Consider the following 25,931-nt stretch of genomic DNA (forward strand, 5'->3'; position numbering starts at 1 on the left):
TCTTCAGCCACTTCCCAGGCCAGGTGGAGGTCAGGACAGCAAGGGCTTCTGGCTCTGCACTGAGCGCTCATTGTAGTGTACCCACACTCTGAACATCGTCTTGGATTAAATGTCACCATTTTTTTCTCCAAGACACTTTCAAGCCCAGTTCCACTTCCTTCTCATCTCTCCCAATCCCTCCTCTGATCTCACTGGCCGTTCCCACACCCCCCTCCCCTGTTCTCCTTCCAAGGCCCTGAGCTAACTGTGCTGCCCTGCAGAGTGAGGAGGCTGTGGGGCCCCGGGGGGACTCTGCACTGGCCATGCTGGTCAGGGTGGGAATCAGACCCAACCAGAGGGGGATCACGGCCTCTAATCCCTCCAGGGGACTGCAGATGTGGCAGGTGCTTGGAAGGACTATGGGGCATTTCCAAAGTCATGTCCAGGGCTGCCTCTAGATTCAGCGCATGCTATTTCATTGATGATGACATGAATCACTCTCCAGTCTCCCTTCTCCACGCCAGCTGGGTCCCCACTGCCTCTTTGGGATTGCAGAGGCCTCCTTTGCCCACAGATACTTGGGTTTAGTGCTTTACCTTTAGATGACTCCACCTTGGAGGATCTTTCCTTCTGTGAGGCTCCACTCACTGCCCACACCAGGCACACACTCTCCCAGGAGTCCCCTGTGCTCTCCGGGCACCTCCAGCTTCCCCTCCAGAAGGACAGGCATCTGACACGGGGCCTTAACATGTGGCACAGCTCTAGATATGTAAATCTGTGACCATTCATCCCCTCCGCTGTCACTGGACACTGATGGGAGAGTCCTAAATCCAGCCCTTGGTCTCTAAGAGAACATTACACAATTATGAGCTTTTTGCTCCTGAACCGATGGAGAACCCCATTAGCAGCAGCTCTTTTGGTCATGACTTCCTTGGGCCTATTCTTGACACCAGCTTTGGAAGAAGGGCCAGCCTTCAAGCACTGCACCAGGAAGAACCTACTTTATTTCAGAGATACTGTGAGGGAGTCAGCTCTGACCAAGTGTTGGACACAATTTTACATGGACACCAGGTGAGACAGAGCAGGCTCATTAAAGGTGAAATGCACCCAAGCATTTGTGCAGCAACATGAGTACAAATATTACTAATAATAGTAACAATACAAACACTAAAAAGTGAACAAAAAATGCTCAGTCCTGAAATGGGATACCATGGGAGTCATTTGTGGAGAGAAATGGCAATGTTACCACTGCTGAAAAATGTCCATGAAATCAGTTTCCTCAGTGCCTCCTTGAGCTCCTTGTTCCTCATGCTGTAGATGAGGGGGTTCACTGCTGGAGGCATCACCGAGTACAGAACAGCCACCACCAGATCCAGAGATGGGGAGGAGAGGGAGGGGGGCTTCAGGTAGGCAAAGATGACAGTGCTGATGAACAGGGAGACCACGGCCAGGTGCGGGAGGCACATGGAAAAGGCTTTGTGCCGGCCCTGCTCAGAGGGGATCCTCAGCACAGCAGTGAAGATCTGCACGTAGGACACCACAATGAAAACGAAACACCCAAAGACTAAACACATACTAACCACAAGAACCCCACTTTCCCTGAGGTAGGAGTCTGAGCAGGAGAGCTTGAGGATCTGGGGGATTTCACAGAAGAACTGGTCCACAACATTGCCTTGGCAGAGTGGTATGGAAAATGTGTTAGCAGTGTGCAGGGCAGCATAGAGAAAACCACTGGCCCAGGCACCTGCTGCCATTTTGACACAAGCTCTGCTGTCCATGAGTGTGCTGTAGTGCAGGGGTCTGCAGATGGCAATGTAGCGGTCATAGGCCATGACAGTGAGAAGAGAATACTCAGCTCCAACCGAAAAGAAAAACAGGAAGAGCTGAGCAGCACATCCTGAGTAGGAAATAGCCCTGGTGTTCCAGAGAGAATTGGCCATGGATTTGGGGACAGTGGTGGAGATGGAGCCAAGGTCGAGGAGGGAGAGGTTGAGGAGGAAGAAGTACATGGGGGTGTGGAGGTGGTGGTCGCAGGCTACGGCTGTGATGATGAGGCCGTTGCCCAGGAGGGCAGCCAGGTAGATGCCCAGGAAGAGGGAGAAGTGCAAGAGCTGCAGCTCCCGTGTGTCTGCAAATGCCAGGAGGAGGAACCCATTGACGGAGCTGCAATTGGACATATGGTCGCTTGGGGCACAGGAGGCCTGTCCAAAGAAGAAAAGACATTGACAAGTTAGATCAGGCTTTTGTGAGCCAAACCCATTCTGTTTCTCATAGAAACCCCCACATTTGCTTTGTCCTTTACCTTTTCAGCTCCCTTTCTGGGGCTCTGGTTTGCACTGGCTGAGTGTGTCATGTGCAGCAGGGGCTTCTGCCCGTAGCTCCAGAGGAGTCGGTTCTGCTTTGCCATAGCTGTAAATGGACATGTCAAACAGCCCCAGGTATTTGGGGGGATACCCAGGAATGGGCACCGTGAGCTGGGTGGAGGGGGCTTGGTCCTGTGACCCAGGGGGAATATTCTCTATTTACCACAACGAGAGCTGACTGCAGCACTCATGGCAGCTGTGTCTGAAAGAGAAGACCCTTGTGAGGGATTCATCCCCCCAAGTCTTGCCCTCTTGAACAGAGGTGTCTGTATCTGGATCAGTCACACCAGCTCCCACCCTAGCAAGGGAGAGGAACAGCCAAGGGAAGGCAGGGGCTGACCTGACTTTTTCTAGATGTCCCCCTTCCAGTGAGATAAACCATCTCCTCATGCCAATTAACCATCTGTGCTCTTTCTCCAGGCACTGTAGTGGGAATGGCAAGGGGCTGGCTCTGATGCACTCAGCCTGCAGCCAATTATGTCCACCCCTTATATGGAAGGGCTGTTCAATGTTTTGACACCTATTACCTCCAGAAAATAACCTGCAGCAGAGGAGTCTGATTATATATTCATTTAGATTTTAGATGCCTCCATTACACTGTGGGAGCATTCTTGGATGGGCTGGAAATCTCTGGCATTTCAGTTGCTCTCAGCATGAGCACTTGTGCACCCGAGGAGAAAAAAAGGGCTCACTGTGACTTTGTACAGTCCTGGGATCTGGTCTGTCAGTGAGTCTTGCCCCTCGCTGCCCTGCACTTGCACCTCACTCAGATAAAGGACAAACACATTCACACGTTCCTCTAAGAAAGAAACTGGACTGAGCTGGGAGCAGAGGACTTCAGTTAGAAAGGGAAGATTTCCAAATTCTCTCTCAGCCCAGAGATGGAGGGAGTGATGAGGGTGACAAGGTGTCTGACTCACAGGAGCAGACCAAGGACTCTCAGATACCACAGAAATGCTCCAGGGAAGCTGTGCTCTTCTGCAGGGCAGCTTGACAGGACACCCCAGAGAAACAGGCAAGGGTCCTAAAGATGGGCTCTCCTTAAGAGGGAGACAGCTCAGTAAGAGTCATTTCTCTCTCTCTTAAGAGAGAGACAGAGCAAAAAGTCTGTGAGAAACCTCAGCAAGTCCCTTCACCCCACCTCAGCCTGCAGACAGCACCAGCATCACCTGTATGGCCTCATCAGGGCTTCTCTGACCTGCTCCTCAGGACCTGCAAGCACAGAGATGGCCCTGGCCAGGGCCCTGACCCAGGCGGGTTCTGTACATCACAGAACACAGAGGTGGGGGGGTCTGTGACAACCGACTGGGAAAAAACTTTGGGACAGAGAAAAAGCTCTTGGCAGAAACAGCTCCAGGCAGCAGGGATGGGCAGGGAATGGTAGAGAATTGCTAACAGAAACATCATGGGAGGAGAGAGATGAGCAAGTCATGGTCAGTCATGCAATGCCAAAGCCTCCCCCAGAGTTCTCTGGTGTGTCCTGCAGAAACCTCCCAGCAGCAGGGCACTGTCCAGGGGCATCCCTCTATGTGCAGGTGAGTTAATGAGTCTCAGCCGCATGTCCAAACCTGACAGCTCCATTTCCATTTTCCCCTTGCCAGGTGGAAGGAAACTCAAAGCACCATCTCAGGGAATTGCCTTTTCTTTCAGTAAACACCGGCCTTCACCTTCCTTTTGCAAAGTCCCCTCAGAAATGTCCTGTGCATGAGCTGGAGCTGTGAGCAGCCCTGACCTATGCAGCACCCTCTCAACGGGAGAATGAACCTGCCCTTTGATCCTCCCACCCAGAGCTTCTCCCTGCAGTGTCTTGAGGAGCTCCCCAGGCAGGCTGAGTGCTGACCCTCGCAGGCGGCAGAGTCACTGCTCCAGGCACGCAGCACCCTGGGGTGCAGGGACACTGCTCTGAATTACAGCCCTGGGCAGACCTAGGTGCACACCCCAGCTTCACACCCATGCACCATCCCCTCAAGAAGGTAGCCATGATGCACTGTCAATCTGACAGCTGGGAATCCCTGCTCTAAAGCACCACCTGCTTCAAACAGGAGAAGCTGGCAGAGCCACCCTGACAGACCCTATCAGCTGTGGAAGGTGCCAGCTGCAGAAGAAACTGCCAGGAACCACAGCAGCATTGCCTGCAGCCGGAGACTTACTGTGTCAAGGGTGGTGAAGATTTCTGCTCATAGTGAGCTCTCAGCCATCCTCCTGTTCCTGACTGTCTTTATCATTTGGGCAGCTCATCTCACCCTGGCACCTGCAGGCAGTGCCCTGAGTCTTGCTGCTCCTTTAAGAGCAGCTGCTCCTGGACAGAGCTGTCTCTCTGCAGCACCTGCCAGGTTGCCATGGGCTGCTGCAGTCCCAGGAGCCAGGCCCAGCTCAGGAGCAGAAGCTCAGCTGAAGATGTGACTTTCTCTGTCCCCTGCACACCCTCGAGATGTTCCTGGGGCTCCAGGGCTGATATCACCAGAAAGGCAGCAGAGTCACCCTTGGAAAATGTCCACTGAAGTGGACTAAAATAATTACTGATGGTCCCTCTCTAAACAGTGGAGAGAGACCGAGTCCAGCATTGCAGTTGGTCTCATCAGAAGACGGTTATCTGAGAGGTGGTAATGTCCCACTCGGGAAGGGCCTGCTCCCATCAGGACACATAGACAGGGATGAGAGTCAGTTCATTGACTTGTGCTTCAGGGGCTGATTTAGAGGAGTTAATCAATGCATCTAATGCCCACTGAGAAGCCCTTGAGATGAACTGGGATTCAGTTCCCTCCCATGCACTCCACAAACTCATAGGAGGTGCGATTCTCCTTGTCCAAGTTTTGGTGTGTACAAAACGGGTATCTGCAGGCAATCTCCTTGTCTAAGCTCCCACTGTGATCAATGGAGATGGAGAGCGGGAGTCAGTTGTTCGCACACAAACATCTTCTGACATTTGTGGTGCCAGAGGCGGTCCAAGAAATGTGTAAGTGTCTGCTTGCTCTGACGCAGCAACTATGAGACCCAAGTCCTTCTAGAGCATCAGCTGGGGGCCAGGTGGAGAAAATGTAATTCAACTACTGTAATTCAATGCAGACACTTGATCTAATGCAATGACAATAGGCTTGCAGAGCCACATCAGATGCATGGGGTGTCTGGCACAACCACCATGTTTCCAGCTGATACAGCACAGGACCGACAGGAAAATCATGCCTGTTTGGAGTGATTGCTGGACAAACACCCCAAAGCATCTCGGGTTTCCTACCTGTTCCCAAACAATGGATCCCCACCACTGCCTTTAGGCAAAGTCCATGCCATCTACATCCGAGCATGCTGCAAAGATGGAAGGCACATCACATCAAGGTATTCACACATATGCCTACACTCTCAAACCCTGCTAGTTCTCCTCTTCCTAAACCTTTTCTGATTTCCAGTGATATGAACAGGGACCGTGCTAATGATGCAGCTGCAGCATGGCTAGATTGCAGGCTGTTCAGGCCCAGGGACCTCCTCAGGGGCAACTTGCCCTTCCTGGACATCCTGTCACCTCTGTCACAGGCCTCAAGATGCTGCAGAGTCAGCTCAGGAACCAAACACTTCCCCTGTCATGGCTGCATGGCCCAGCTCTCTTTCTCTCTGGCCTTGGCTACTGCAGGCTTTGCTCTCTTAGTGGGTGCCTCACATCATCATTACCTCGCCATCTGCTATCTACACCAGCAGGTCTCTGGGCTGAAGTTGGGCATTTGCATACGTGGTGTCCTTGGCGCTGGGGAACAGGTTTCACTGTGACAGGTCTGCACTCAGCCCTGGTGCCACAGCTGAGGTTCTGCAGCCCAAATATACACAAATGCACAAAGCCTGCAGCACAAACAAGGGGAAGTGGAAATGCACAAGCTGTCACAGAACTGCAAATCTTTAAGCAACCTGAGGAAGTCTGTGGATCACAGAACCTGCTTCTTTTAGGGGGACTTTAATCCCCCTGGCATTCATTGGGAGGGCAATGCAGCAGGGTGCAAACAGTCCAGGAGGATTCTGGAGGGTGTGGAGGACAACTTCTGAGCACAGCTAAGCCAGGCAGGTCAAGAAGGGTGACACTTTCTTGGACCTGGAACCTGCAAACAAAGAACTATTGACCAAGGATGTGATAATCAGTGTCAGCCTTGCCTGCAGTGGCCACGAGGTAGTGGAGCTCCTGCTGCTGAGAAAAGTGAGGAAGAAGAGCAGCAGAGTCCAGACTCTGGATGTCAGAGGAGCAGACTTGGGCCTACTGGGGGGAGGAATGGTGGAGGAATACCATGGGAATCAGCTTCAAAGCGCAAAGGAGCTCAGGAAAAGCTGGCAGGTCTTTAAGGCAGCATCTTCCAAGCTCGAGAATGGCACGTACTGATACCCAGGAGAACAGGCAGGCATCTCAGGAAACAGGGTGGCTAAACACGGATCTCTCGACTGAGCTCTAGTACAAAAAGGCAGCACACAGGAATGGGCAGCAGGGAGACCCTGCAAAGGGGGAATTCAGAAATATTGTCCAGGGAAGTAGGGAAGCCTCCACCAACAAGGTCTCCCAGGCCATTTTGCTTAGAGTTCAGGATTTCCAAGGAGAAAAAGAACCAGCAGTGCCTGAGAGTTGAGTCAGCAGTTATTTGCAAGAACACAGGTCTACGGGATTGGATGGGCTGCAGCTAAGGGTACTGAGAGAGCTGACCTATCTAGCAAGGCCTCTCTTTATCATCTTGGAAAGCTGTGGAGACTCGTGGAGGACCCAATGACTGGAGAAAGGCAAATGTTGCATCCATCTTCAAAAAAGGCCGCAAGGACAACCTGGGGAACTACAGGCCATTCAGCCTCACTTTGGTCAGGAGAGTGTCATGGACCGAGTCTTCTCCAATCCCATTTCTAGGTAAACAAAGGAGAAGAAGGTGACTGGGAACAGCCAGCATAGACTTACTCATAGGAAATGATGCCTCACCAACCTCACGGCCTTCTGTGCTAAAAGCACTGTGTTTGTGGAGGAACAGACAACAGTGAACATCAGTTACCTTGACTTTAAGAAGGCTTTTGACACTTTCTCCCTCAGTATACTTGCATAGCAGTTAGTATGCAAGTTAGTCAGACAGCAGTGTGCCCAGGCAGCAAGGAAGGCCAACTGCCTGAAACAGGCTGAAAGCCTCCGACAGACCTGATGTCTTTGTCCCCTATGGTTGTTGTCTCTGCCACCGAGGCCTGTGAGTAGACACCAGGGCCTCACTGTCCCCTTGTCCCCTGGGGAGCCCAGCAGGTCTCATGTCACTGTCCTGCATTCAACACTGCACACCCTGACCTGCACACTGCCCCCAGGAAGAGCCATGGAAAACACATGGGGGAAAGGATCTCCCTTCCCAGGCTCTCAGTGTCCATGCTTGGACATTTTGCTTGAAAAACACATCAAGGGTTAACATGATGTCAGCGCCACCTGCACATTTCCTTCGCCTACCTGTAATCGGTGATTACAATTTTCTGCTCTAATCAGCCCCCAGTGAGTCTTTGCTGCTAATGGCCCTCAGTGGGATCTGTTAACACTCTGTAACAGTTTGGGATTTGTTTCTGACTTTGACCTGAACACTTTGCTCAATCTCCTAGCCATAGCTGAGGTTCATGGACTCAGCACCAAATACACCATAGGGCTCACTACAATGCAAAAAGCCCCAATGAACCACGTCTCTCTCTATAATTTTCTTCAAGTAATGTACGGCTAATTGGTTTCAGCAGTGTAGCTGAAAGGTAGTGACTTCAGTTAGAACATAGTGTAAAGGTATTTCTGCTCTTTAAGGTTTTTATGATTAGTATTCTTTTCCAGCTTTCAGAATAAGTGACAGCAACATTCTCCAAATGACATAGATCCAGAGTGTCTCCTAATGAAGTGCGCACATGCAGGAAAAGCAGTGTCCCAGAGGTCACACACTGTATGGACACTCTTCCTCCCCATCTCCCCACCTCTCCCATTTCCCTCATCAGCCACCTGGGACTTGCATCACTCCTGTTAAAGTCACACCTTTTTCCGCTGAATTCTGTAACTGAATGTTGAAGCTCATATGCCCCAGTTCCCACCTGCTTGCCTTAGAGAACGAGCTGCAAATAGACACAGAAGAATTTTTCTTAATTGCAAGCAAAAAAAAAAAAAAAAAAAAAAAGCATGATACAGTTTCCTACAAATAATTACACTTCTCAACTGCATGCTAAGTCCAACCCACCTCCAATGAAGTCCCCTTTCCACAAGGGATAACCTGAGTAGAAATCTTTTGAATAGATAGGAAATGCTAGATAGAAACAGAATGAAGGACTTGCCCAGAGGAACAAACTACTGAAAGAGGGAGCAAGCTTTAAACTCCCCAACACACTAATCAGCAGTGTGGTATGGGAATGAACAAAGAGCAATGGAAGGAGTTGCAATGTTACAATGTCCAGAGAGTGTGCTGTAAAGGGGATGTTAGAAATTGTTAATGTGATCAGGACATGTGGAAAAAGAGGAGAGAGCCATACAGCTGCTGGGGGTCCTGCACCATGCTGGGGGCTGTGCTGCTCTTGGGCATCTTGGGCCAGGCTGTGTTTCTGTACAAAAGTCTGGAAAACACTCTATGCAAGTCCCTGGAGAAGAGGGATTTTCCTGGGCACTCAGAGCAACCCAGGCAGGACTCAGGCATGTCAAGGGAAACCCATCCCACCCACACCAAACCCCCCTGCTCTCAATCCTGGGACCTTCCTGGGCCCTTGGACCAGGAGCAGGAGGGGGTGTGGGGGCATGACCACATCCCAGACAAGCCTCCGTGAGGTCTTCAGCTCCACAACATGTCATAGCTTCAAGGGAGCTCTCTAAAGCAACACTTCCCATGGCCATGGTACATTGGCAAGACTTTGGGGAGACACCCAGGAGACAGGGCAGAGAAAGGGCAGAGACCTCAGGGTGCACAGCTGGGCTCACGGCATCACAGAGGGGGTGCCACAGGCTGGATAAGGAACCCAAAGAAGTAAAGGAGTCCTTCCTTTGGCAGTGACTTGGAAAGCCCCATCTCTGACAGCATTCAAGGGGGATGGAGTCTCCCTTCTGCAAGAGTCACCCCAGGACTGTGCCAAGACTAGGAAGTGGAGGAAGACTTGTTGTAGGGACATTCTCAAGCTTCAGCAGCTGCAGAGCAGGGAGCTGGTCACCTCACAAACTTCTGAATGAGCCAAAATGCAGGTTCTGAGGCAGGGCACTGCCTTACAGGCTCTGCACCGGAGCCTGGACAGCAGCACTGTTGTGTGTGGACATGTCCTGAGATGCCCAGGGTCAAAAACGTGGGAGATCCAGGGGTCCAGGTGCTTGGGTGGCAGCTGGGTATGTCCAGGTTGCCAGCGGCTTTAGCGACTCCCAGGCAAGAAGCACCGCTTTGAGGGGACACTGAAAAGCCCAAGGCCCAAAAGAGGCCCAGGCAGGAGAAATGGCTTTCCCTAGGCTCAGGTTAGGTTCAGCGAGAAGAACAGCTGGGCAAAATGCATGGGAAATGGGAAAACTTCTCCAGATCAGGTCACTCCTCTCCGGGTCAAGTCCCAGCCTAACCTGATGCACAGGCTGTTCTGCCCCCTCTGATAGAGGACCTGCCATTTCTCCTTGTACAATGCCATGAAGTTTCTGTCAGCCAAATCCCCAAGTCTTTCAAGACTCCTTGGCTTTGTACCACTGTTCTCCACCCTTTGAGCCAGGCGGCCTCCAGCTCATTTCCTGCACCCTCCATTGCTTACTCCTCCATCCCACCTCTCCCCAGTTTGGCTACAAAGAAGTTATGGAAGACCATATCAAAGGCCTTCCTGCATTCAAGGAGTGCATGCACTGCACCCCCCTTGTCCACACAGCCAGTCATCCCATCACAGAAGGCAGCCAGATTGGTCAGGCACAATTTGCCCTCGATGACTTCGTGCTGGCTGTTCCTCACCCCTTCATGTGGCTGGAACGAGCTCCAGGAAGATTGGCTTCACAGGGACTGAGGTGACGCTGACCAGCCCATCACTGCCCAGATCCTCTTTCCTGTCCTTCTTGAAGATGGATGTAATGTTTGGCAGGCAGGAGGGGAGGGCCAGGGGCCGGGCAGCGGCTGTGGGGCTGTGCCAGCTCCTGCTGCATCACTGGTCCCTGCGGTGTGGAGAAGAGGGACAGAGGAGGAGGCAGCATGGGGGTGGTGACAGGTTGGCAGGGGCAGGTCAGCAGGGGCCAGTGGGGGCTGCAGTGAGGGGTTGTGCCCATGCCACCCTCCCAGCAGGACGGGGACACACAAGGAGCGTGCTCTGCCTGTTGTGGTGCTCAGGGCAGCTCCCCAAGGAGCACAGCTTTGCCTCAGGGATCCCTTGGTCCTTGGCCTTGGCTCCAGCACAGCTGGAGCAAGAACAAGAGCTCACAGGCCAGGCCAATATCCCCCTGGCACAGTCCCTGCGACAGCCTTCGGTGCCCCGTCCCCCCACAGTCCTCCTGCTTTGGCAGCCTCCACAGTTTCTGCACCTTGCCCAGCCCTGGCGATGTCCCACGCAGGGGTTAGCACACAGCCATCCCCAGGGCCCTCTGGGGTCTGGGGCAGAAGAGAGGCTGCCTAGGCCTGGCTCTTCCCCTCCATACAGGCACTGAGCCCAGCAGGAACGAGCTGGCCGCACAGCAAGACTCACCCATAAACCTGGGGTGTGCAGCCAGGGCTGCAAATGGCCTCCACTCTCCTGCACCCGGCATGTCTTGCTTCCCCTCCACGAGACCTGGCTCTGCCCCACAACCCCACCGGTGTGTGTCCTCACCCCAGGGAGGGCATCAGTGCTGGCCTGCCTGGCCACTCCTGGAGCCTCCCCTGTGCTCCCCGCAGGGCCCCGAGCTGGCGGTGCTGCTCTGCAGAGCGAGCGGGCTGTGGTGCCCCAGGGCCACGGGGTGACTCTGCACTGGCCGTGGTGGTTGGGGTGAGAAGCAGACCCAGCTGGACGGGCATCTTTGCACCTGACCACCCCCTACCAAGGGGTCTGTGGCCATGGATGATGCTCTGAGCAATCACAGGACATTTCAAATGTCCTGAGATGCAGCCCAGGGTTTTTCAATGAAGGTGACATGAACCACTCTCCAGGCGCCCTTCCCTCTGCCTGCAGAGTCCCCACTGTGGGCATCTGTCACCAGCCCTGTCATAGCGAGACAGTCCCAGGCAAATATTGCTTGACCATTCAGCACCTCCAGGAGCACTGGGCACCCACAAGTGAGAGCTGAATCCAGCCCTCATTCCCTAACACAGCACCCCATGAGCTCATTGTCTTGAGCCAACGGAGAGCCCTGGAAAACCAACAGGTCCTTTCATGGTGAAAGTCCTTGAGCAAATTCTTCTCTCCAGCTTTGGAAGAAGAGTCCAACCTTCTAGCACAGCACTGAGGAAATTCCCTTTTATTAGAGAGAAGCCAGCTCTGACACAGTGATAGAAACATTTACAGAAGGCCTCTCAGGCAGACAGACTGGGGTCTTCCTGCTGCTGGGGAAGAGGGATGAATTCAAACACTTCTGTACAAGCATGATTACCACAGATACAATGCCCAAAGCACAAGAGTTGTCTGAGAAAATTAGAAACCACCTGTGAAGAGGGATGGGCAGCTCATTGCTGCTGAACTAGTACCTCTTGAATCAGTTTCTTCAGTGCCTCCTTGAGCTCCTTGTTCCTCATGCTGTAGATGAGGGGGTTCACTGCTGGAGGCACCACCGAGTACAGAACAGCCACCACCAGATCCAGAGCTGGGGAGGAGAGGGAGGGGGGCTTCAGGTAGGCAAACATTGCAGTGCTGACAAACAAGGAGACCACGGCCAGGTGCGGGAGGCACATGGAAAAGGCTTTGTGCCGGCCCTGCTCAGAGGGGATCCTCAGCACAGCAGTGAAGATCTGCACATAGGACACCACAATGAAAATGAAACACCCAAAGACTAAACAGGTAGTAACCACACTAACCCCAACTTCCCTGAGGTAGGCATCTGAGCAGGAGAGCTTGAGGATCTGTGGAATCTCACAGAAAAACTGCTCTACAACATTGCCTTGGCAGAGTGATATTGAAAATGTGTTAGCAGTGTGCAGCACAGCATAGAGAAAACCACTGGCCCAGACAGCTGCTGCCATTTTGACACAAGCTCTGCTGCCCATGAGGGTCCCGTAGTGCAGGGGTCTGCAGATGGCAATGAAGCGGTCATAGGCCATGACAGTGAGGAGAGAAAACTCTCCTGTTAATGAGAAGACAAACAGGAAGACTTGAGCAGCACATCCTGCGTAGGAAATGGCCCTGGTGTCCCACAGGGAATTGGCCATGGATTTGGGGACAGTGGTGGAGATGGAGCCGAGGTCGAGGAGGGAGAGGTTGAGGAGGAAGAAATACATGGGGGTGTGGAGGCGGTGGTCACAGGCTATGGCTGTGATGATGAGGCCGTTGCCCAAGAGGGCAGCCAGGTAGATGCCCAGGAAGATCAAGAAGTGCAAGAGCTGCAGCTCCCGTGTGTCTGCAAACCCCAGAAGGAGGAACTCATTCAGGGAGCTGCTGTTGGACATTTGCTGCCTCTGGGCTGTGGGAGAATGTCCAGGGAGGAAAAGACATTGACAAGTTAGGACTGACTTGGAACAAAACCCACAGCATTTCTCACAGCAACTCCCCACATTTCCTTTCTCCTTACCAGGAGGACCTTCCTTCACCTCCTCTACTTCTGCTCTGGTCTGTGCTTTCTGAGTCTGCCATGAGGAGCAGGGTCCTCTGTCCATGGGCTCCAGAGGAGTCAGCCCTGCTTGTTACACAGACATTCAGAATCAAATCATCAAAACAAGATGATCAGTCATTGTGCAGTGACAGTGTCTCCTTGCAGTGCTGTCAGCTGGATTAGCTGAGACTCCTGAACTCCTATTTGGCTCAGCTCTATTCCAGTTGGCTGGGGACCCACGTGACCACCCAGCACATGCATAATTCATTGCTATTGATACACCTTAACCTCAGAGTATGCGACAATTATTGCAGGAACACTTTGTATTTGACTATTTACAAATGTCTTAGCTATGCACAATCTGATCACTTTTGCAGTAAGGACACTTTGGGACACTCCACCCAAGATCTTTATCAACACATTTTGGGATATAAATTGAACTAGACACAGCAGGATTTGCCACGGGGGAATTTCTAGAACCTTCAGTAATTCCCGCCTGCAGGGCTGCATAACTAACAGTCAAATACTTAATTGCCTAGGTCCAGTCAAAATCACTTAGTTTCAAGGCAGTCCATTGTCTCAGGACAACCTATTCTCCCATCTATGCAGATGACTGGCCAGGAAATTCTTGGGCCAGGCAAGGAGCTAATGACCGAAGTGTTCGGGGTGTGCACACAAGCGTAGCCCTGGTACCCAGCCCAACCACAAGTGTGACTCCAGAACAAAACTGGCTTTTCATATTTGAAACTCATCTGTAACTCCAGTCCCTTAGCTCTCACCAGATGCTCTGCCACACTGGCTACATGGCGATAGCAAACAGCAACATGCATTTGGGGGTGTGGTGAGGGGGCAGTTTCTCACCACACATGGAGCACATATACTTAATGGATATAAATCCTTGGCTTTTTCCATTCCTAGAGAATGCTGAGGGGCAAAAGTGTTTGGGTTAGTGCATTGCCCAAAAGAAGATGTCTCCTTAGGGAGACTTGGCACATTCCCCAGCCCTACAGACTGCATCGCCCAAAGACCCACAGGCTAGAAGGGGTCTGGGACCCCTCGCTCCCATGCAAACACCTCCAGATCCAGGGCACGCAGGAAAGTCTGCATCTTACTCAGCTGTGCACATCCCCCTGCAGAGGAGGTTTTGCTCTCAGCCACTCTGTCAGGCAGTGGTAAAATGGGCACACACAGGAGAGACACATCTGCTCTCCTGGAGGCTGGACTGCAAAGGAGGTGACTCCTGCCCTGGATGCTGTGGCCTTGGGGGCAGAGGCTCTGCTGGGTGGCAGAGGAGACACAGGGGCTGGCTCAGGGGAAGGCATCTGCATTGCAGAAACTGTCAGGGAATTGCCCACATCCACCCTCCCACAGCCTTTCCTGTGAGAAGTTTCCTCCCTTTCATGCATCATAGTGCTGCTGCCTGGCACTGTCCCAGGGGCAGATACCTTCAGGTTTGCAGGTGCTAAGCAGCAGCTCAGACCAACCCTGAGGAGGCTAATAAAGATTATGGTGGTGCTGCATGTAGGCAGAGGGGTGGCTGAAGGGATTTGCTGAGATTCCTTGCAGACTTTTTGATCTCTCAGTGAAACAGGTCAGTAGTTGCAGTTACTTGTCTGAACTAAACAACTGTGATTCCATTCCAGCCCTGTGAAAGGACGGGGAGATTAAGCACAGACTCAGGAAGGAAAGCTCTGCCCTTTGCAGGTATGACCAGCATATACCTTCCTCTGGAAAAGTCCCTTCAGAAAATGTCCTGGGGGTGAGCTGGAGCTGACAGCAGCCCTGACCCATGCAGCACCCTCTCAACAGGAGAATGAACTTGCCCTGATGTAGCTCGCTCCTTCCACCCACAGCTTCTCCCTGCAGCACCATAGGGAGTTCCCTGGGCAGGCTGAGTGCTCACCTTTGCAGGCAGCAGAGTCACTGTCCGGGAACACAGCACCCTGGGGTGCAGGGACACTGCTCTGAAACGCAACACTGGGCAGACCTGGGTGCCCTCCCTGGCTTCACACCCCTGCACCACCCCATGTAGAAAGTAGCTGTGATGCCCTGTCAATCTGACGGTGCAGGAATCTCACTCTAAAGCACCACCTGCTCCAAACAGGAGAAGCTGGCAGAGCCACCCTGACAGACCCTATCAGCTATGGAAGGTGCCAGCTGCAGAAGAAACCTCTGGCAACCACAGCAGCATTGCCCTGCAGCCAGAGACTTACTGTGTCAAGGGTGGTGAAGATTTCTCCTCACAGTGAGCACTAAGCCATCCTGCTGTTCCTGACTGTCTTTAGCTTGTGAGTCGCTCATCTCATCCTGGCACCTGCCAGCAGTGCCCTGAGTCTTGGTGCTCCTTTAAGAGCAGCTGCTCCTGGACAGAGCTGTCTCTCTGCAGCACCTGCCAGGTTGCCATGGGCTCCTGCAGTCCCAGGAGCCAGGCCCAGCTCAGGAGCAGAGGCCCAGCTGAAGATGTGACTTGCTCTGTGCCCTGTGCATCCTCGAGATGTTCCTGGGGCTCCAGGGCTGACAGCTCCTGAAAGGCAGCAGGGTCACCCAAGGGAAATGTCCACTGAAGCAGCCCAAAATAATCACCGATGGTCCCTCCCTAAACAGTGGAGAGAGACTGATTTCAGGATTGCAGTTGCTCTCACCAGAGGATGGTTATCTGAGAGAGGTGGAAATGTCCTACTCTAGAAGGCCCTGCTCCCATCTCAGAAGAAGACAGGACACCTACAAGAAGCCAGTTCATTGACTTGTGCTTCAGGGACTGATTTAGAGGAAGAAATCAATACATCTAATGTCCACTGAGAAGCCCCTTAGGATGGACTGGCATTCAGCCTCCTGTGCACTCCACAAGCTCACAGGAGGTGGGATTCCCCTTGCCCAGGTTTTAGGGTGCATAACATGGGTGTCTGCAGGCAATCTCTTTTCCTATGCTCCCACTGTGATCAATGGAGATGAAGGGTGGGCGCCAGTTGTTTACACACACTTTTAGACATTTGAGGTGCCAGAGGTGGTCCAACACGTGTACCAGTGTCCCTTGCTTTGATGGAGCAACTAGGAAACCCGCATCCTTCTGGAGCATCAGCTAGGGGCCAGGTGGAGAATCTCCTTGGCCATCTGAAATGACATGATGTCTACTACTGCAAGAGCTCCCCTCACTCTGAAGCTGAACTGTATGCAGATTCCAAACATTGCAAATGTAATTCAGGGCAGACACTTGATTTCATGCAATGATAAGAGGCCTGCAGGGCTGTCAAATGCATGGGGTGTCCAGCAGGACCACCATGTTTCTAGCAGCTACAGCATGGCATCTAAAGGAAGACCATGCCCTCTTGGAGTGGTTGCTGGGCAAGTGCCCCAGGGCATCTTGGGTTTCCTACCTGTTCCCAGACAACGGATCCTGACTGCTGCCTTTAGGCAAAGTCCATGCCATCTACATCCAAGCATGCCACCAAGATGGAAGGCACATCACACCAAGGTCTCCACGCACATGCCTAGACTCTCACACCCTGCTCTTTTTCCTCTCCCTAAGCCTTTTCTCACTCCCAATGATAGGAACAGGGACTGTGCTAATGATGCAGCTGCAGCATGGCTGGATCGCAGGCTGTTCAGGCCCAGGGACACCTTTCTCAGGGGCACCTTGTCCTTCCTGGACATCTGGTCACATCCATCACAGGCCCCAAGGTGCTGCAAAGTCACCTTGGGCACAGATGCTACAGACACAGCTCAGGCACCAAACACCTCTCCTGACATGGCTGCATGGCCCAGCTCTGTTTCTCTCTGCCCTTGAGTACTGCAGGGTTTGCTTCCTTAGTGGGTGCCTCATATCATCATTACATTGCCATCTGCTATCTATGCTGGCAGGTCTTTGTGCTGAACTTTGGCCTTTGCATACACGGTGTCTTTTGTTATTCGGAACAGGTTTCACAGCAACAATGCTGCGCTCAGCCCTGGTGCCACAGCTGAGGTTCTGCAGCCCAAATACACACAAATGCCCAAAGCCTGGGCCACAAAACAAGAGGAAGGGGAGATGCACAAGCTGCTGCAGAACTACAAAAGCAACACTAGGCAACCTGAGGAAGTCTGTGGATCACAGACCCCGGTTCCTATGGGGAGACTTTAATCTCTCTGGCATTCCCTGGGAGGGCAATGCAGCAGGATAGAAAGAGTACAAGAGGATTCGGGAGGGTGTGGAGGACAACTTCTGAGCACAGCTAATCCAGATAGGTCATCAACAGTGACACCTTCCTGGACCTGGAACCTGCAAACAAGGAAGAACTGACCAGGGATGTGACAACCAGTGTCGGCCTTGCGTTCAGGGGCCACGAGGTGGTGGAGCTCCTGCTCCTGAGGGGAGTGAGGAATAAGAGTAGCAGAGTCCAGACTCTGGGTGTCAGAAGAGCAGACCTGGGCCTGCTGGGGAGACTGGTTGAGGAAACCCACGGGAGGCAGCTCTGAAGGGCAAAGGAGCTCAGGACAGCTGGCAGGTCTTTAAGGACAGCATCCTCCAAGCTTGAGAATGGCCCATACTGATACCCAGGAGAACAAGCAGACATCCCAGGAGACAGGCTGGCTAAAAGCACAACTGAACAACAGTACAAAAAGGCAGCACACAGGAATGGGCAGAAGGGAGAGGCTGCAAAGGGGGAATTTTAAAACTGTGTCCAGGAAAGTGCAGAAGCAGTTAGGAAAGCCAAAGCTCCTCTAGGATTGATGCTTTCAGGGGATGTCAAAGGCACAAAGATGATCTGCTACTCCTTCCGAAACAGTAAAAGCATAAACAAGGAAAACGTGAGCCCATGGCTGAATGGGACAGGGAATCTGGTATCAGCAGATGCAGATAGGTCTGGGGAACTTAATGCCTTTGCTTCAGCCTCCACCAACAAGCTGTCCCAGGCCATTGTGCTTAGAGTCAGGACTTCCAAGGAGAAAAACAACCAGCAGTGCCTGAGGGTTGAGTCAGGAATGATTTGCAAGAACACAGGTCTACAGGATTGGATGGGCTGGAGCTAAGGGTGCTGAGAGAGCTGGCTGCTATCTAGTAAGGTTCCTCTCGATTATCTTGGAAAGTTGTGGAGACTCAGGGAGGTCCCAATGACTGGAGAAAAGGCAAATGTTGCATCCATCTTCAAAAGAGGCGAAAAGGACAACCTGGGGAACTACAGGCCATTCAGCCTCACTTTGATCAGGAGAGTGTCATGGACCGAGTCTTCTCTGACCCCATTTCTAGGTAAACAAAGGAGAAGAAGGTGACTGGGAACAGCCAGCATAGACTTACTCATAGGAAACGATGGCTCACCAACCTGATGGTCTTCTGTGTTAAAAGCACTGTGTACCTTGACTTTAGGAAGGCTTTTGACACTTTCTCCCTCAGTATACTTGCATACAAGTTAGTGTGCAAGTTAGTCAGACAGCAGTGTGCCTGGGCAGCAAGGAAGGCCAACTGCCTGAAACAGGCTGAAAGCCTCTGACAGACCTGATGTCTATGTCCCCTATGGTTGTTGTCTCTGCCACCGAGGCCTGTGAGTAGACACCAAGGCCTCACTGTCCCCTTGTCCCCTGGGGAGCCCAGGAGGTCTCATGCCATTCTCCTGCATTCAGCATTGCACACCCCGACCTGCACACTGCCCCCAGGAAGAGCCATGGAAAACACATGGGGGAAAGGATCTCCCTTCCCAGGCTCTCAGTGTCCATGCTTGGACGTTTTGCTTGAAAAACACATCAAGGGTTAACATGGTATCAGAGGCACCTGCACATTTCCTTTGCCTACCTGTAATCGGTGATTACAATTTTCTGCTCTAATCAGCCCCCAGTGAGTCTTTGCTGGTAATGGCCCTCAGTGGGATCCATTAACACTCTACTAAAGTTTGGGATTTGCTTCTGACTTTGACTTGAACATTTTGCTCCATCTCCTCGCAATAGCTGAGGTTCATGGACTCAGCACCAAATACACCATGGGGCTCATTAAAATGAAAAAAGCCCTGATTAACCACGTCTCTCTCTATAATTTTCTTCAAGTAATGTACGGCTAATTGGTTTCAGCAGTGTAGCGGAAAGACAGTGACTTCAGTTAGAACATAGTGTAAAGGTATTTCTGCTTTTTAAGGTTTTTATGATTAGTATTCTTTTCCAGCTTTCAGAATAAGTGACAGCAACATTCTCCAAATGATACAGATCCAGAGTGTCTCCTAATGAAGTGTGGACATGTAGGAAAAACAGTGTCCCAGAGGTCACACACTGTGTGGGCAATCTTCCTCCCCATCTCCCCAACCCTGCCACTTCCCTCATCAGCCACCTGGGACTTGCACCACTCTTGTTAAAGTCAAATGTTTTTCCACTGAAGTCTGCAACTGAATGTTACAGCTCATATGCCCCACTTCCCACCTGCTTGCCTTAGACAACTACCTGCAAATAGACACAGAAGAATTCTTCTTAATTGGAAGCAAAAAAAAAAAAAAAAAAGGCATGATGTAGTTTCCTGAAAAATAATTACACTCCTGAACTGTATGCTAAGTCTACGCTGCCTCCAATGAGGTCCACAAGGAATAGCCTGACTAGAAATCTTTTGGATAGATAGGAAATGCTAGATAGAAGCAGAATGAAGGACTTGCCCAGAGGAACAAACTACTGAAAGATGGAGCAAGCTTTAAACTCCCCAAAGCGCAAATCAGCAGCTCGGTATGGAAATGAACAAAGAGTAATGGAAGGACTTGCAGTGTTACAATGTCCGGAGAGTGTGCTGTAAAGGGGATGTTAGAAATTGTTAATGCTATCAGGACACGTGGAAACAGAAGAGAGAGCCATACAGCTGCTGGGGGTCCTGCACCATGCTGGGGGCTGTGCTGCTCTTGGGGATCTTTTACCAGGCTCTGTTTCTGTAGAAAAGTCTGGAAAAAACCTCTATGCAAGGCCCTAGAGAAGAGAGATTTTCCTGGGTGTTAAGAGTAACCCAAGCAGGACTCAGGCATGTCAAGGGAAACCCATCCCACCTCTACCAAACCCACTGCTCTCAATCCTGGGACCTTCCTGGGCCCTCAGACCAGGAGCAGGAGGGGGTATGGGAGCATGGCCATGTCCCAGACAAGCCTCTGTAAGGTCTTCAGCTCCACAAGATGTCACAGCTTCAAGTGAGCTCTCTACAGCAACACTTCCCATGGCCCTGGTGCACTGGCAAGACTTTGGGCAGACACCCAGGAGACAGGGCAGAGAAAGGGCAGAGACCTCAGGGTGCAGAGCTGAGCTCACAGTGTCACAGAGGAGGTGCCACAGGCTGGATAAGCAACCCAAAGAAGTAAACGACTCCTTCCTTTGGCGGTGACTTGGAAAGCCCCATCTCTGAGAGTATTCAGGGGGGATGGAGTCTCCCTTCTGCAAGAGTCACCCTGGGAGTGTGAAAAGACTAGGAAGGGGAGGAAGGTTGGTTGTAGGGACGTTCTCAAGCTTCAGCAGCTGCAGAGGTGGGAGCTGGTCACCTCACAAACTTCTGAATGATCTCAACTGCAGGTCCTGTGGCACTGCACCACCTTCCAGGCTCTGCACCGGAGCCTGGACAGCAGCCCTGCAGTGTGTGGGCATGTCCTGAGATGCCCAGGGTCAAAACTGTGGGAGATGCAGGGTGCCAGGGCTGTACAGATCCCCAGGAGATCTGAGTGTGTCAGCTGGATATGTCCAGGGTGCCAGCAGCTTTAGCGAAATGGGAAAACTTCCCCAGATTTGCTCCCTGCCCTGGCCCTCCAGGTGATGTGTTAAGGGCACATTTGCTCTTCTCTGGTGTATCATCTTCATCTTAAGCATGGCAGAACAAGAAACCTTGTCAAGGACTTTTAAAACAAAAAGACTGCTTTGGTGCCTAAAGGAGGAAGCCTCTGACCTGTCCCATATTGTCCTACACCCTACTTCTACAAAAAGATCAACCCACAGCAGAAACCAGTTTTGAAGCTCACCAAAGCATCTCAGCCTGTGGCCACACTTTGTGCTGTTTCATCCCACAGGACTTTGACCCTGGCTTTGAAAAATGCCAAATCCTAAACCAATCCCGAAGCCCCGGCTTCCTGCACAGGTGTGCCCAGGGCAGAGACCTGTCAGTGCAGGGGTGCAGAAGTGACTTCTCTAGTGCCTCATTTTAGATATTTCACAGCCTTTGGCACCATCTGGAGACATTCCTGAAGGATTTATCAGCAAGTTCTGGAAAATAACTGGGGTGAAGGGAGGTGATGGCTTTCCAGGACGTGAGGGGAAATCTTTCTGCTTTCTCCCTGGCTGTGCCATCTCCATGGCAGTGACCTCCTGAACCCCCTGATGACACGAGCTGAGGTTACAGCGGGATGTGCTGCATCACAGGGAGTTCTCCCTGGTGGCACAGTGGTGCCCTCACTTCCCAACTAGAGCCGGGCACTGCTGAGCATCACTTGTGCACTCCCCATCACTGCCCTTTGGAGCTACTCCGTGGCAAGGAGAGGGGATGAGAGCTGTACTGGGGCCCCTCACCGACAGGCAGAGGAGAAGGGGCACGTTGGAGAGGAGTTTTGGGTGACGACACGGGAAAAGCATCCTTCCTCCTCATCTGGAGAGGCGAGCTGAGGGCAAAGGGACAAGCGAGAGGCAGGACTGCTGGACCAACACCACCAGCCCAGAACATACTTCCTTGTTCCCAGTGCTCCTGTGGCACTCCACTGAGGGTAAGGGCTTTGGGAGCTCCTTCCTGAGGGGTCGCACAGAGACTGTTAACTGCCAAAAGGGCTGTGGATCCCGGCTGTGGCAGTGGCTGCACAGGGTGGGGGATGCCGTGACAGCCCTGTTGTCGGGTCCTGATGGGGCCCCAGGGGCCAGAGGATGCTGCCCTGCCCAAACCTGCCCTGCCCTGGGGCAGCAGGACTCTGCCCGCAGGCTCCAGCGCTCCGGCCATGCCCAGGACCCCCACGCCAGCGCCAGGGCCGGCACTAGCACCAGCCCCGGGGCTGCTCCCCCGCACACAGCATGGCCCCCAGGCGCAGGACAGCCAGGAGCCCCACGGGGACCCTGCGGCAGAGCCCAGACCCTGCGGGGCAGCAGCCAGGCCCCAGGGCCCCGCACTGCCTGGGCACACGGCACCGGGCTGCCCCCAGGCCCCACTGCGCCCTGCACTGCCGCCCACAACATGGCGCCCCACCGCAGGGGGAGGGGGGGAGGGGAGAGGAGGGGGAGAGCTGGCCGCCAGGGCAGCAGGCTGCAACGTTTCCCTGGCAACGCCCCATTGCTGCCTCCTATTGGCTGCTGTGAGGAGGAGGGTGGGGATGGGTTTCACTGATGGCTCTGTCAGCCAATCGGAGTGCAGCATGTGGAAAACCCCAGACCTGGAAGCGGGGAGGAATCAAAGCAGGAGTGAGGGGGGTGTGAGAGCAGGTGGGAGTGGGTCTGGCAGGGCTGTGGGCGGTGGGTGCCGTGGTGCTGCTCCCCCCCCCCCCCCCCGGGCTGCTTTCCTGGAGGAGCTGCAGCAGGGGCTGGTGGGGCCGGGAGCACAGGAAAAAGCACCCTGGCCCCGGGGCAGCTGCCCTGCGAGCCAGACGTGCCGGCTGTCCCCGAGCAGCTGGGCCGGGGCGGCTGGGGGGGGTTTGGGGGCAGGAAGCTTTGCCCCTGCCCTGGGTCGCAGACCCCTTCTCAAGCCTTTCCTGGAGCTGCTGCTTTGGGGCAGTAACTGGTCCGTAGCGGGTATTTCGCTGCCCGATGAGCATTGCGAGGCCCTGGGGTGAGTCCGGGCGGCCGCTCAGGAGCTGGCTGAGCCTTGGGGGAGGCAGGGGCAGCTGCAGGCGGCAATAGCCGCATGGCCGGGCTGTGGGCAGGGAGGTCACGGCTGTCTGCGAGAGCTGGGCCAGGAGATCATTAGTGTCAAATCAGCTCTTGGTCAGTAGCTGCCAGGCCAGCAGGAGCCCGTGGCTCAGCTGTTGATGGTGAGGTCACTTCTGCTGGAGCAGCTGATAGGCCAGCAGCAGGAGCAAGGCTTGAATGTTGATGGTGAGTGGTGCACGGAGTTGTTCTTGCTGAGGTGCAAGACATTCAGTTTCCCTTTGTGGAACTTGATGAGGTTCCTCTGTGCCCATGTCTCCAGCCTGCCAGCTCCCTCTGAAAGGCAGCGCAAACATGTGTTGCACCTTGCTGGATTTCAGGAGATAATTGCGTCTCAGATGCTTGTAGGCCCTTAGGAGGCAGATGGCTGTGAAGGTGCCTGTGAGGTCACCTCTGCCTCTGCAGGTGATGGGCCAGGAGCAGGCACAGGGACGGGAAACTGTCTGTGAGGTCACTTGTGTCTGAGTACCTGGGGTGTGATTTCTCTGCCTCTGCAGTTTGCACCTCTGAGCAGACGGTGCCATGCTCTCCTTTCTTGCTTTCCTGAAGCTCAGACATGTAGGCTTTGCCATCAGGGGAGCTGAATCCCACCCACGACCATTAAATACGTGGCCTGTGTTCCTGATGAGGACAGCAGGGAGTGTGTTCTGCTCCTGGCAGGCTCCCCTGCTGCATGAATTCTTCAGCTGGGCTTTGTTGCCCCTCGTTTTAGACAGCCCCCATGGGAGTGTCTGCCCACTGTTGCTTGCACGGGCTTCTCTTACAGCTGCCTGAGGCTCCTGGCCCTTCTCCAAGGTAATTCATCCTAGCAGCACTGTTAAATCACTTGGTTCCTTCGTCCTCTCAGCCTCTGGGCACCTGACCAGCTGGGGCACAGCCTGGATATTAGCTCACTCATGGACTCTTCTTTCCAAGGGAAAGGGACTGGGATGCAGTCACAGGGGCATGGACATGTGGCGCCATTGCAGGTGCCCTGGTCCCCTCTCCCCTCTGCCCAGCCTCCATCTGCAGCTCCAAGGGGCTCTGGTCTCAGAGACACCTGGGCCTCTCCAAGGGCCACTGGCTGCTTGTGTCTAGACACCTGAGCTCTGCCTGGAAAGGTGAAGAAGAACTTTTCCAGTGTTTTTTTTAAAAAATATGCGCACATTTGCATGAGTTGAAATGACTGGCTAACTTTAATAAAAATGTGTATGGTTTTCCATGATGATGTAATGGAAATTTTGAGGCAGGTTATGACTCTCAGGAGAAAAAACTATAGATCTGCCCCTGAAAGTCTGTTACCACTGCTCTGTCTCTTGTGCTGTGTACATAATCTCAGTAATTTTCTACTTATTTTCACACATCCGGATTAAATGGATCATTTCTAAAGGCATCTTTGCATCAGATGATCTGGGCGTATGCTCTTTCCCTTGTTTTCCTCCTCCCCCTACTCTTTTTATACTCTTACACTCCTATTCATTGAAATTTCTCTACCCTCTCTGCTTTGAGTTCCTGCTTTGAGCTTGAGGGCCTCTAAAGCTTGCCTCATCTTTTAGAAGTCTTCTTGTCTTCTTAGCCGACAGCTTAACTGTGTTTCTCTCTATCCTTTCCTATACACCCATCTGAAACATTTCCACAAAGGTTATTCCTGGTGGAAAGCGGACCTCACTGGAGGCAGCTTGGACTTCAGGGACAGCTGAGAAGTGCTGCACATTAAGTTTACTGAACTCTATCATGTTTTATTTTTGCTTGATCACAACTGAGACAGATCCTTCTGTGTCTGTTTGCAGCTAGGTCTCTAAGGAAAGCAGGTGGGAATTGGTGCCTATGGGCTGTAACATTCAGCTACAGACCTGAGTGGACTGAAGGTTAGATTTTAACAAGACTGATGATTTTTAACAAGAGTGATGCAAGTCCCCAGTGGCTGATGAAAGAAGTGGCATGCTTGGGGAGGGGAGAAGGAAGCTTGTTGATACATGTCTCCTATCAAAAATATTGGGTTTTTTACACATCAAGATTCATTAGGAAACCCTCTGTATCAATATCAGTTGGAGAATGTGGATATCACTTATTCTGTAAACTGAAAAATAAAGAAACCTTCAAAAGCAGAAATTCTTCTTTTTAAAACTGCTCATTGAAATCTTCTGTTAAAGGTACTCCTGAAACCTCTCCAATTGCTCTCACTGCAGTATCTTCCTACCTCTATTGATGTCCCTCTGTCCTTGCTGGCTGCTCCTTGAAACACAAAGCCAGGGGCTGATCACAGAGTCCCTCTGGGTGTTCTGCTGCACCACAGCACTGCCTTACAAGTGACATTCTTGTTACCTGAAGGGCAGCCTGAACCCATCAAGAGGCAGTTTGTGGCTCTTTCCCCTTCTCATGCTGCTTCCCACTGCCAAGAAAAGCTCCATCATCTCTGAATGTTGGAAACTTGCACGGGAGGAGCCGACGGAGGGAAGACCCAGACGCTCAATATGAGTGATCAGTGTACTTCAACTTTATTAGGCGTGGTCTTTCTTTATATAGTATAGGACTAATCAGGCTCATACATATTGCAAAAGCTGAGCTCCTTATTGGTAACAGCAATTTGGTTTACCCAGCAACTTCTGCATTACATCACCCGCAAGTTCCCAGGACTAATCATTGATAACACCTTGGAGCCAAGGACAATGTGTCCTTGGCTGTAGCTGTTTTTACTCTCATACGGGACTTGGCTCACATCAACTGTGTGTGATATGCACTTAGTTCTGCTTCCTTTATTTGTTCAATCTTCACATGACCTCTGCCCTCAAGCCAGTCCTCCACATCTGAAACCACCCTGTCACAGGCAGTCACAGGTGACTACTGTATTGGCCTAATCTTCCACTTCAGCAGACTAAAGCCATCCAGGTCCCTCAGCCTCTCCATACAGGCCATGTGCTTCAGGCCCCCAGCCTCATCTTGGCAGACCTCCTCTGGACCCTCTCCAGTTGCTCCCCATTCCTCCAGCACTGGGCAGCCCACACTGGGACACACTGTTCCAGACGTGGCCACAGCAGTGCTGAGTCAAGAGGGGAATAAGAACTGCCCTTGCCTGGGGTCTCTTCCTAATGCTCTTCCTAATGCAGTCCTGTATGCAGCTGGCT

At 52.5% G+C, this 25,931-nt stretch overlaps 2 protein-coding genes across 2 annotated transcripts; both read right to left on the reverse strand.

The window, feature by feature from the left end:
- Positions 1-1,196: 1,196 nt before the first annotated feature.
- Positions 1,197-2,156, reverse strand: LOC135324014 (olfactory receptor 14A16-like). The gene has a single exon (XM_064499448.1). It carries the CDS (start codon positions 2,154-2,156, stop codon positions 1,197-1,199), a length of 960 nt encoding a protein of 319 aa, XP_064355518.1.
- A 9,809-nt stretch (positions 2,157-11,965) lies between these two features.
- Positions 11,966-12,850, reverse strand: LOC135324007 (olfactory receptor 14A16-like; the record flags this gene model as incomplete). The annotated part of the gene is made up of 1 exon (XM_064499439.1): positions 11,966-12,850. A coding segment is annotated over one exon (885 nt), but the record flags the coding sequence as incomplete, so codon positions are not given.
- Between the last annotated feature and the right edge of the window lie 13,081 nt (positions 12,851-25,931).

Source organism: Dromaius novaehollandiae, chromosome 30, assembly GCF_036370855.1.
Source record: "Dromaius novaehollandiae isolate bDroNov1 chromosome 30, bDroNov1.hap1, whole genome shotgun sequence".
Classification (NCBI taxonomy): Eukaryota; Metazoa; Chordata; class Aves; order Casuariiformes; family Dromaiidae; genus Dromaius; species Dromaius novaehollandiae.

Coding starts and splice junctions, on each gene's coding strand:
- LOC135324014 (XM_064499448.1), bottom strand. CDS start 2,156: ATGTCCAATTGCAGCTCCGTCAATGGGTTCCTCCTCCTGGCATTTGCA.